The sequence below is a fragment of the Sapajus apella genome, unplaced genomic scaffold, assembly GCF_009761245.1.
Source record: "Sapajus apella isolate SASKATOON/1434 unplaced genomic scaffold, GSC_monkey_1.0 scaffold1, whole genome shotgun sequence".
Lineage (NCBI taxonomy): Eukaryota > Metazoa > Chordata > Mammalia > Primates > Cebidae > Sapajus > Sapajus apella.
In genome coordinates this window covers 66,133,762-66,146,351 of record NW_022436941.1, presented here as the reverse complement: position 1 = coordinate 66,146,351, position 12,590 = coordinate 66,133,762, and the positions used below count along the sequence as shown (strand labels likewise).

At 39.5% G+C, this 12,590-nt stretch overlaps 1 protein-coding gene across 3 annotated transcripts in view; it reads left to right on the top strand.

Annotated features, from left to right (window-relative positions):
• The window catches only part of ARHGEF28 (Rho guanine nucleotide exchange factor 28), a 319,529-nt gene that overhangs the window by 240,719 nt on the left and 66,220 nt on the right, over window positions 1–12,590 (top strand). For all 3 annotated transcript variants that reach the window (XM_032278477.1, XM_032278468.1, XM_032278487.1), the window contains 5 exons: window positions 5,664–5,719; window positions 6,796–6,844; window positions 8,721–8,865; window positions 8,946–9,073; window positions 10,604–10,744. In XM_032278477.1, coding sequence (XP_032134368.1) covers window positions 5,664–5,719; window positions 6,796–6,844; window positions 8,721–8,865; window positions 8,946–9,073; window positions 10,604–10,744 — 519 coding nt within the window. The remainder of the gene's footprint in view (window positions 1–5,663; window positions 5,720–6,795; window positions 6,845–8,720; window positions 8,866–8,945; window positions 9,074–10,603; window positions 10,745–12,590) is intronic.

Here is a 12,590-nt window from a genome sequence, read left to right as displayed (position 1 = left end):
AATCGTATTCGTAGAAGTTATAAGGTTTAAGGCACACTACCCTTCTGTTTTACCACCTAGGTTGTCTGTTTTTTCCTAATACTCGGTATGCTCAGAACTCAGGTCTGGGGCACTTGTTCATTTTTCCTTGATTGTTTTTAAGTGTAGTCATCTAATCTTATATTCTAAAATATCATATTTAGACCTATTACTCATATAGTAATATCTTTATTCCTCACTTTCTTTTTCCATATTCAGTTGCCCAGAGACTAAGTACCCCTGTAATTTATGGCCACTTTTGAGAATTATGGTAAAAACTACAGTATAAACTAAGACTGGCAGTTACAGGGGCTCTTAGGGAGACCCTCTGTGGGAATCATCACTCAGAGATTTCATTGTGTCCCAAACCCAATGTGTCTAAAACCAACCTCAAAGTCCATGCCCAGAAGGCCGTCCCTGGGCTCGTGTTTGTGGCATCACAAGCTTCAACCCTGGGTGCTTTGATTCCACTGCCCTCCTCTCCCTCTTGTCAATGTCACTGTCACTCTTTTCTTTCCCTTCTCACTCTTGCCACTCTGGGAGATTCTCATTACCGCCTTCTAGCGTGCTGGGAGGGAATTGTGCTAGTTTCTTCCTCTCCAGGTATGTTCACCTACAATTTATGGTCAGTACTTTTCCCACAGTAATCTTTGTGAAACACCACTTTCATCAGCCCACATAAACTTAAGGACCTCTCTTGTGTTTACTGGGCTAAAACGGAGCTCTTTCCATGGCCATTTGGTTCCTCATCTGCGACCTGCTCACTAGACCTCTGTGCTCCCCTTCAGCCTCAGTTTACAGTCTGAGGCCCCAACAATCCCGTCGCCCTTTCCTCCCACTGCATGTAATTTCCTGCCTTTGGCATTTTGCCTGTGATCATCTCCTTCCTCTCAGTTTCCCCCACTCCTCTGCATAGATCCTGGTATTTTACCTCCTCTTTGGAGGTCTTCTCTGACCTCTGTGGCCCAAATTCCTGCCCATCACTTCCATATCCATTTAAAATTGGATTATGTACAGTCTCTTTGGGTTTTAACTGTTAAAAGAAACAAAGTTATTTTAGGACCTAATCATGTGATGACCTGTACAGCAGCTCTCACGAAGCTGGCCCCAAGTCACTCCTGCAGAGCTGGTAACCGGGGAAAGCCTAGGGAGCCAGGGCTTACTGAAAGGTAAACTTATGTGGTGAAGAACATGTTGGTTCATTGAGCTGATTAAGTGGATGTGATGGAAATTGCTGAAAGTACCTGGGATATATTTAGCTTTAAAAAAATAGTATTCAGGCTGGGTGTGGTGGCTCATGCCTGTAATCTCAGCACTTTGGGAGGCTGAGGTGGGTGGATCACAAGGTCAAGAGATGGAGACCATCCTGGCCAACATGGTGAAAGCCTGTCTCTACTAAAAATACAAAAATTAGCTGGGCATGGTGGCATGCACCTATAGTCCCAGCTACTTGGGAGGCTGAGGCAGGAGAATCGCTTGAACCCAGGAGGCAGAGGTTGTAGTGAGCTGAGAGGGTGCCACTGCACTCCAGCTTGGACGACAGTAAGACTCCATCTCAAAAAAAAAAAAATAGTATTCATAGAAGTTATAAGGTTTAAGCAGTATCTTTTTATTTGTAATATTACCACTTAGAGAAAAATACTATTAATATTTTGATGAAGTTCCTTATAACCATAAAAAATTATATGAGCTTTTTTTTTTTTTTTTTTTGAGATGGAGTCTCACTCTATTGCCCAGTGGTACAATCTCAGCTATTGCAACCTCTGCCTCCTGGGCTCAAGTGATTCTCCTGCCTCAGCCTCCTTAGTAGCTGGGAATACAGGCACATGCCATAACACCTGGCTATACGTGAGCTTTTAGTGCTGTTTCATTTGATACTGACATCAAATATATATTTTTTGGAACATTTAATTTTTCCTAATTTTTTAAACAACATAAATACCTGGCAATGAGCATTCTTTTGCACATATCACTGTCCACATCTTTGATAATTGCCTAAGATTAAATTCTAGAATAATTGATTTCCTCTTTAACCTACAATTTTTAGAAGTAATTTCAAGATTTACAGGGCTTTAGGAGGGAGAGAGGGTGGTTTAAACTTTGCTTACTCATATTACGGTTTTTACATTGAGCAATATAAATATAACATGTACAGTCTCTGCTGTTTTGGTTAAATAATCTTTCTCCATGGGTGCATTTTTGTTTTCAATTGTGAAGGTTAATATTCCTATCTTAAAAACAGGATATGATGGCTGGGCACCGTGGCTCATGCCTGTAATCCCAGCACTTTGGGAGGCCGAGGCAGGTGAATCACCTGAGGTCAGGAGTTCGAGACCAGCCTAATCAACATGGGAAATCTTTACTAAAAATACAAAATGACCTGGGCCTGGTGGTGCATGCCTGTAATCCAGCTACTCAGGAGGCTGAGGCAGGAGAATTGCTTAAAGCCAGGAAGCAGAGCTTGCAGTGAGCGGAGATCATGCCATTGCACTCCAGCCTGGGCAAGAAGAGTGAAACTCCATTTCAGAAAAAACAAAACAAAACAAAACAAAAACAGGGAGATGATGTAAAACACATAATACTGTATAAGTATTCAGGCTTCTGGTGACATTTTTCCTCTGCTAAAGCCTGAGTTGCTAATTTTCCACAAAATATATTTCTTTTTTTTTTTTTTGAGACGGAGTTTCGCTCTTGTTACCCAGGCTGGAGTGCAATGGTGCGATCTCAGCTCACCGCAACCATCTCGGCTCACCACAACCTCCGCCTCCTAGGTTCAGGCAATTCTCCTGCCTCAGCCTCCTGAGTAGCTGGGATTACAGGCATGCGCCACCATGCCCAGCTGATTTTTTGTATTTTTAGTAGAGACGGGGTTTCACCATGTTGACCAGGATGGTCTTGATCTGTTGACCAGGATGGTCTTGATCTCTTGACCTTGTGATCCACCCGCCTCGGCCTCCCAAAGTGCTGAGATTACAGGCGTGAGCCACTGCGCCCAGCCTCACAAAATATATATCTATAAAATCCCCCTTGCTTATAAATAAGTTTCATGGCTGTTATTTTGATGTTACGTTATCTGTTACACAGAAATTTATATATCATACCTTCATTGCAGATTTAACCTTAACGTAAAATTATCCTTTTAATGTCATTAGATACTTTTTGCATTTAATTTTACTTTTTCTAAACCTAATATTCCTCCTGCTTTCCATTTGTTTGTATTTCTCTCAACTATTGCTGTGTTTTTGATTTGAGGTGCATGTCTTTAATTTAGCTAGAGGTAATCTGTAATGTAACTGAAGGAACTTGTTTTATGACAGGGTTTTTAAAATTTTACATTTAATTGTACTGCTACCAACATATTGTTTATAGATCCTTGCTGTTTTCCTTGATGTCTAGTTTAGCTATTTAGACCAGGTGTTTTTTGCTTTTGTCTTCTCCAGGGATTTGGCAAAATAGGCTTTTTAAATATCAACTAATAGCAGCTTTAAGTCTGTGGAAGGCTAACAATCTAACACTCTTATTTCCATTAAGTTTACTCTCCCCCTCTCTAGCCTCTGTTAATACACTGAATTATTAAAGTATTCTTTTTATAAGATTATGTTTAATCTTTCAATTTTCTATTTCCGAAAAATGTTGACATTTTTATTTAGTTCTGTCTCTACCTACAACCATTTTTTACTGCTCACTTTTGCTTTTTTTTTTTTAAAGACAAACTATAGCAAATCCTTCTTGAACTCCTAATTTTGATTCTTTCCTCAAAAGGCTAAAATAGGAGTGATCTGTTGCTCTGATGCTTCGTGTACCAAGGGATATATCATTTTCCTTTCACACAAAAACAACTTACCTAGTTAAATAAATTCTTGGACCAAAGTCTTTTCCCTTCACTGCTTTGCCAACACTGGTCCAATAGATTTGAGCATTTATTATCATAGTGGAAAAGTCTACGGCCTGCCTGACGCTATTCCTTTGTTGATAACCCTCGTTTTCTGCCTTGTGCTTGAGGACTTTTCATTTTTTAATCATATGGATATTGTCAGGATGTGTCTATAGGTGTCATTTAATTATTTTTCTTAGGAAACAGTGAGAGCTTTTGATTTGTCCTTTTGGGTGCTTTTTGATCTTTATAAAATTCTTATCTATTGTGGCTTTGACAGCTACTGCTTCTGATCTAATTTTTCTGATCTATTTCTTGGGTAAGTGTGATCTCTGCTATCTGTGTTCTTTGTATGACATCTATTTTATAATTATACCCTTCCACTTCTCCACATTCTAGAGGGAGTCTTTCAAGTGTAATTTCATAACTTGGCTTTGATGTCTGCACCACACAGATTCTTCTGAGCTCAGTTCAGATTGTGCTTTTGTCTCTTTCCATTCCTTGCAATCCTTTCCTGTCTCATGAAGCTCCGTTTTCCTCTCCTCCTGCAGGCCAAGTCTCATATCCTGTTCTCCCTTCACTGCCTTTTGCTCTGTTTTACTGAAGCCCCTGTTTTCTCTTATCAAGAACAATTTTCAAATGTCTAAACTTTCTTTCTTATTTCTGGATCTAGTATTCAGTGGCTGCTGCTTCTGGTGAGTTTTTGGTGTAACTTTGTTCTGTGGTATCTCAGGGCATCTACTTTTTCCTGTTATTTACTCGCTCTGCAATGAGGAGAGGGCTGTCTGAATCTGATGCTTATCAGCCAGGCCAGTGCATAGATTAGCCTTAGGCCCTGCTTGCTGGCCCCTGGCATGTTGGCTAAAATGCCTCTTCAGACCTGCAGGCTGAGGGAAGTCATAGGTTTCAGCCTCCTGCCCAGTTCTCTCACTGACACTTATGCAGCGTGGCTTTGATGGACCAACATGGGATCTTCCACTCCCACAGAAGGATTCCTTCTGCATAAGTTTCTGATGCACCCAGGCTCCTCTATATATGATACAGTGTGTGGTGACATGGAGGTGGCAGGGGAAAGGGCCCAAAGACAACAGCCTGGCAGCAACCAGTGCCCAGGCAGTGCAGCTTTCCATGAGAACAGCCTTAGTGTCTGTGCCCGTGGGCAGAAAGGGACAGGGAACGTATTCCCTTACATTCTTCCAGTGAGGCGAGGCCGCATTGTTTTGTGACATGAAACATGGGCACAGGGCTAGCATTTTTCATTTGATTAGATTACCTCAAACTTCTAGTTAGTAGGAATTCTTGCCAAAACCTCACAAGACATTTTTTTTTTTTTTGCAGCAGTGTTGAGAGTTTCTTTCTTTTTGTTGTGATAGGCATTCTACCTGGTGTGGGAGTGGGGAGTTACTACCAGCCAGGTGTCAGGAATCCCATGCAATGTAATGCATGTAGTAGAAAGTGAGTTCTCAGGCAGACACAGAAGCATCGCAAAAGTGTATGTGATTCATAATTGCAGATTTACTCATGGATAAGATCCTGTGCCTAAAGGGAGCAATATCTCCAAAGAGATGAAAACCTCTTTAGCAGTGTGCTTGTGCTTGAGTGGTGAGGATACATGTGACTTAGATAGTTTTTCTTTCCTTCTTAAGCTTTCCAGGTATTTGTAATGTTTATGTGTTAGTTTTATAGTGACCGGTAAAAACATGATGTAGTCATTAATTTCAGATTAACCTAAGAAAGATGGATGCTTTCATAACTTTCCTTTTTATTTCAGACTGTAACGCAAATGTGCACAAGGGTTGCAAAGATGCTGCACCTCCATGCACCAAGGTAATTGCTCAGTGATCTGTGAATATTATATCTAGCATGGTTGCTTTATAGCATTTATTTGAGCTTTTGCTCTTTTTTATTACCATCTAGATTTATTTCTAAAACGATCATGATAGCTATAACATAATGCTCAAAGCTTATAGTTATTTGCTTAACTGTACACTGTTAGAAATAGGAAGAAAGCTCAGATATTTGTGTTATATGCCATGGCTAGGTTAGGCTTTCTGTTGAGACCTGCTTGGTTTACCAGTGCAAGCCCTGGGTACACTCAAATGAAGATCAGAGTAGTAAGTCACAAACGTTTACAAGCCTCACAATCACTGAAAGACCTGTGACAACACAGATTTCTGGGCCCCACTTCCAGAATTTCTGATTCCGTAGGTCTGAGGTGGAGCCTGAGAGTGTGCATTTCTAACAAGTTTGCAGGTGATGGTACTGCTGCTGCTCCTGACACCTCACTTTGAGAGCCACTGGACTAGAAGAATGTTCGGTGTAGCTGGGAATGGGCTTGAGTAGACGAAGGCGTCTGTGATTTGATTCCTTTCTTTTCCATTCAGTAGTCATGTCACAGATGCATGTGAGTGAGCATGATGATTCTTCAGGGGCAGACTTGGAGTTGCAGACCTCTTTGTTGATTGGAACACATACTGTGTCAGATCAGAGTTAAGGGCTGTTTTGAACGTGACATTTCAGTGCTCCAGGTGGTGTGTCCTAGTCAGGAGGGATAGCAGGGTGTAGAAAGAACTAAGAAGGAGAAAGGCAGCGTTGATAAGCACTCTTTTCAGCCTGGGTCTGGACACATAAGCTGGAGATCTCTGGTTCCCCTGAGGCTTTTAATGAAGCCAGGAGCGTTCAGGAGGCACATTCCCAAGGCCCCGTCATCATGACTTGCACGTTTTATTATCATCACATTTTACTCTTCATGGCATTCAATGTCGTTTGCTTTGAATTCCTCTTGGAAATAGAATAACAAAAATGATGTAGATAAGAATCCTGTTCTGTGTAACTATATGGATATTCTTGTAATCCAATGACACTTTGATCTTACTTTATGTGTTTCTAATATTCTTTACCAGAAATTCCAAGAGAAATACAACAAGAACAAACCACAGACCATCCTTGGAAGTAAGTGATGTGGAAAACGACAAGAACTTTTAAAAATTTAATATATACTACACATTTTGCCATTTTAAAAAGATCTCCTTTTGTTTTCTCATTTATCCAGTTATTTCTTCTTCCATAACATATGTTTGGCATAATTTTTAGTTCTATAAAGTGGTCAAGAAGTCTATAAACTTCTACACTAGCCTAAGAACTTTTGTGTTGTATGTACCGTATGATCTTTTATATTAGAGAGGGCTGTAAGGAGAAGGTATTACCATGTTGCTTCAATTCTAAGATGCTGTCTAATGCAGTATGCTCTGCTGATTTATTAATAATCCTTCAAGGAAAAGAGAAATACTACATGAAATGTACATTACTTTGTTTTCCTAGCAGTAGCATAGCATAGTAATATTGCAGTAATATGTTTATCTATACAAATACACACCACATTCTTCTTAAGAATCACAATGTTTGATGGGAAAAAGTCTTCGAATTTGGAGTCTATAGATTTTTATCAGTTTCTGTTGTCCATTATTATAGTTACCTGGGTTTAATTAGCTGTGCTTGAGGCTGTGATCTCATTAGCACCTTTAGAATGACTGAAATTTCAAGGCATACCAGAGTTTGATTTGCATATTTTAAAATTTGGTGGCTCTGTTTTTCCTGGATTGTATATTGCTGAAATTTAAGCAGTTTCTCTTGAGAATAATTGGTGCCCTTTGACAGTTTTTTACAGCGCTTACAAGAACCGATCACGCTAATGTCTCCTAAATATGAAAATCTCTTGCTTTATTGTGAGAGATTTTGCAGTGTCTTCTGCCTAAAGTTGTGTTGCTTGACATATGGCAGGAATTTTAAGTGCATGGTAACTTTTCATTTCCATGTAACAAAGTGTGACTGATAATTTAAAACCACTTTAATTGGGGGACAATTAGGCATGCAAATTCGTGGTAACATGCTATTGGGTGTAATATTATATCAGGTTAAGTTGGTGCAGGCAGTTATAGCTGTCATATCACTCTCTTGCCTTGACCCCAAAATCCTCTTTGATAATGTCAGTTATCAGGGGCTTCTCAGTTTCACAGGGTTAAATGTGAAAATAAATAGTATCTTAGAATTGATGAAATACTATATATTACTTCTCTTCACATGGGAGTTGTAAGAATAAAATTAACTTTTGCATATGTAAAATGCTTCGTAATGTCCGGGATCTATGTAAGTATTTTTGCCTTTTGCTGGAGAATGTATACGCTACACAGCTATAATATGGGATGGAAATGTCTTCTGAGTCACTTATAGTATACATCAAATGTAAATGCATCTATGCACAGAAGATTTTAGAACTGACCAGAAAAATGTAGAAGCCTTATTTGGTTTTCCATATGTGAGAGAGAATAGCCCAGCTTGGCTTGCAGGTTTCATTTGCATGAGATCCTTATACCATGAAGAATAGACTCTCTAGCATCATTCCATTCCATTGACGTGTTCTCTGTGTGCGGATGCTTGTTTATACACACTGTATGCATTCAGTAACAGTACTAATAACACCTTGCAACTATTTAAAGCTGGCTCTAAGGAGCACAGGCAGTGATTTACGGGAAAGCTGGCCCAGTATTTCCCCATTCCATTGTCTTGTTTGTTTGTGCAATCCCAAACACCCACAGTCTCCCAGTGGAGATGCAGAAGCAGGCCTGCAGCATGGGTGTCAGGAGGGTGTAAAATGAAAGGGACACTTGGAGCAAGTGTCAGGATGTAGCAGGGAGACTGGTTTTAAGGCAGGGCATGCGATGGATTACAAGTGGTCATTGCAGGGTTTAGATTTCTGGCTTTTAAGTGACTACTTTTACTTGTAATTACTGACCTAGAAACCACATGAAGCATCTGTTCTGATTTCCAGATTCTTCATTTAGAGACATCCCTCAGCCTGGTCTCTCCTTGCACCCTTCTTCCTCCATGCCTGTTGGATTGCCGACTGGAAGGAGGGAGACCGTGGGACAGGTTCATCCATTGTCCAGAAGTGTTCCAGGCACCACCTTGGAAAGGTAAGTCTGAGTGTGTTTTTACATCTTCATGGCTCAGAGAAGCTGCTGGGGCTGATGGTGCACTCCTCCCTCTCCCCTAGCTTCAGGAGGTCAGCAACATCCTTGGAGTCTGAGAGTGACGGTAACAGTTGCAGAAGGAGGTCTCATTCCGATGAGCTGCTACAGTCCATGGGCTCTTCTCCCTCTACAGAGTCTTTCATAATGGAAGGTGAGGAAAAGACACAGTTCCATTTATTTGTGTTTTTGTTAGCATTTGCCAAAAGGATATTTTCCGAATGACGTAAGATTGAAGCATTTAATTTTTTTTCTTTTTCAAAGAAGTCTGTTTCAGGTTATCTTTTTGGTATAGGTTCTACCTTTTAAAAGAATGAAAATTTAGCCCCAAAGGAGACAACCAGATAGTGACCAAGGAAATATGATGTAAATTTTGAATAGACATATTACTAAAAGAATCTCACAAGCTTAATGAAGAGAAATGAATAAAATATATTGTGTGCTTATTATTAAAAATGTTTTATAGCTATTGATGAATTGGAATAAGATCCTATATTAAAAACATATACTTTAGTTAGTTAAGACTGGTCTTCCTTGGATCTCTGAGATATTTACCCCATCTATTACCTCCTACGGGAATAAAAACATTTTTCTTTGAGACAGTGTCTCACTCTTTTGTCTAGGCTGGAGTGCAGTGCTGTGATCTCAAATTACTGCAACCGCTACCTCCCAGGTTCAAGCAATTCTCCTGCCACAGCCTCCCAAGTAGCTGGGACTACAGGCACATCCCCTGCACCCCACCCTCCCAGCTAATTTTTGTATTGTTTGTAGAGATGGGGTTTCACCATGTTGGCCAGCCTGGTCTTGAACTCCAGACCTCAGGTAGCCAACCACCTCAGCCTCCCAACGTGCTAGTATTAGAGGATAAGCCACTGTGCCCAGCCTTTAAAGCATTTTTTAAAGCATATTTTGCAGGGCAAGACTTAATCTAGGGAATTGATTTTTGTATCCAAGCTGTACCAGGTAAGAAGGAAAACAAAATGGAAAGACAGTAGTGACAAGAGAGAGCAGTGGACTCTGCCCCAGGAAAGTGTTTTACTTTAATCTTGAGTCTTTAAATTCTTTGTCATCTCACCTTTACTGCCCTGAGCTGGAACCTCTCTAATGAGTGCCATTTGGGTAAATATGGTTTAGTTTTCTTGAGGAGTATGTGTGTGGGGGGAGGGCTGTACGTATGTGTGATTTTTTGTAATTCTATTAGAAAAATCTGCACTCATTTGTGACTCAAGTACTTACACGCTATTTTACATCTTAGCAAGTCAAGAGCAAATCAAATGGGTGAGTACACAATTCAGGTTTTAGTAAACAGTGCAAAATAACTCAGGGCAGAAGAAATTGGTGTATTCAAGATTCTGTAGACACATTATGGAGTCTGAAGGTTACCAAAAATAAAACTGAAATAGAGCAGGCCAAAAGAAGCAAAATAATCTTCAGAGGTCTCTTTTCCTCCATATAAACAATATTTTAAATATCTGATTCTTCTTTGCTTTCATGAAAGCTGTCTTGATTTGGACCATTTCATCCGTCCAGTTTTAAGATGTTTTACTTCATGTTAATATGTTTTGGTTGCTTACTTTCCATGTTCATCGCGGACTTATTTAGTGTGAGGAATCCGTAGACTTACAAGGGTGTATTTGTGCTGCGTTACTGTACTTCTGGCTTTTCTTTTCTAAACACACATTAGATGTTGTGGATTCTTCTCTGTGGAGTGACCTTAGCAGTGATGCCCAGGAGTTTGAAGCAGAATCTTGGAGTCTTGTGGTGGAGCCCTCATTTTGTAATAGACAGGAGAAGGATGTCATCAAAAGACAGGATGTCATTTTTGGTAAGCATTTCAAATATGCTCTTTGAGTTGAAGCAGTGTGGTACCAAGAAAAGAACATGGAATTTACAACTATACAGAGTTGGGTAAAATCCCAGTTCTATCATTTTCTATTTACCTTGTCTCAGACAAATTACGTAAATCACCTGGACCTTAGTTTCTCCGTCTGTAAAATGAGGTTAATATTAAAAGTAATAGCAAAAACCGCAATCAGTTTTTACACTAACCTAGTAATACTCAGGTTTTAAATATTGTTGTGAGACTGAAATGGGCATAATATGTACCTGACACAGAGCAAATGTTATTTCCCATATCCCTTTCAAGTTTATTTAGATCTGGCCTCTACTCTTCCCTCTTTTATATAAGAATTGCGGTGAACCTTCGCATATTTTAATGTAGGGCTATTGCAAATGGCCCTACAGTTTGGCTGCATACACCAGTCATTCATAGAGAGCAGGTGCAGTGCAAGCTGCTGCACCTGGGTTTGGGCAGTGTTTGACTCTGTACTCCAGTCCTCAGTACAGAATTCAGCTGTGGTGAGATTGTATTTCCTCATGCTGTTTGGGATGAAGGCATTCTGGATTAGGGAAAGTTAAACTGTAGACTAGGAACAAAATGAAACTTTGAAAAATTTCAAGTACAAAGTAGATGCCAAAATGTGGTTACCCTACTTTAAAGATCAGACTGGCTCTTTTCACTAATCCTGTGTATGCAAATACAGGCCCCAAAGTCTTTGGGCAGTGAGGATACCTTGTCACCTGCATCAGGTGGTGGTTAGGCATACCTGGTGAGATGGTGTACAAGGGTGCTTAGAAATATGCCAAGAGCTGTGTAGGTAGGTGTGAGTTACTTAGTATTTCTTAAGCAATTTATATTCTACTGTCAATTTTCTTAATTTGCCTCTCAATTTCTTGTTATTGAAAATAATCTAATCCATTGGGATGAGTTGTTTTGTGGACTTTTGTGTCAGAAGGGCTTGTGTTCCAGGGCAAATCCTTTACCCTTTTTTCCTCACTGTTTGTTTTTTAAAGATGATGAAAATCATTCCTATTTTCTGGGTCATAATGTATTAATGGGTTAAAGGATTAAATGAAATGATAAAGGTAAGTGCTTAGCATGGAGTAGGCACTAAAAACATGATAGGAAATAATTCAAAGTGAGTGGATTTTCAATTATAGACATGCTTATTTCTGATAAAACATTAAAGCTATGTTTAGACTTGCTGACTCTCCATGGCTGATATTTACGATTCTTTCCCAAAACTTGCAGTAAGTTTGGAAATACTAATTAATGTACAACTAGTACTTTTGGTGCACCTGTAAATTGTGAGTTGTTATTTTCTCTCCTGATACATTTTTAAAATTGAGATATAATTCACCTCAAAATTCACTTCTTTACAAGTACGCAATCTAATAGTTTTTAGTATATTCACTAAGTTGTATAGCCATCAGGTACTGTATAATTTCAGACCATCTTCATCATTTCCAAAATCCTGTACATGTTACCAGTCACTCCCTATTTCCCCTTTCTGCCAGCCTCTGGCAAACACTAATCCACTTTCTGTCTCTACAGATTTGCCTATTCTAGACATTTTACATGAATAGTACAATATGTCGTCTTTTGTGGCTGGCTTTTGTCACTTAGCATAGTGTTTTCAAGGTTCATCCTAGTTGTAATATGTATGGGTACACCATTCCTTTTTATGGATGACTAATTTTTAATTTTGTTTAATCATCAATTGATAGGTTTTTCCCCTTTTGGGGTCATACAGTAACTTTATGTTTAATCACTTGAGGAACTGCCAGACTGTTTTCTAAAGCAGCTATACCATTTTGCATTCCCACCAGCA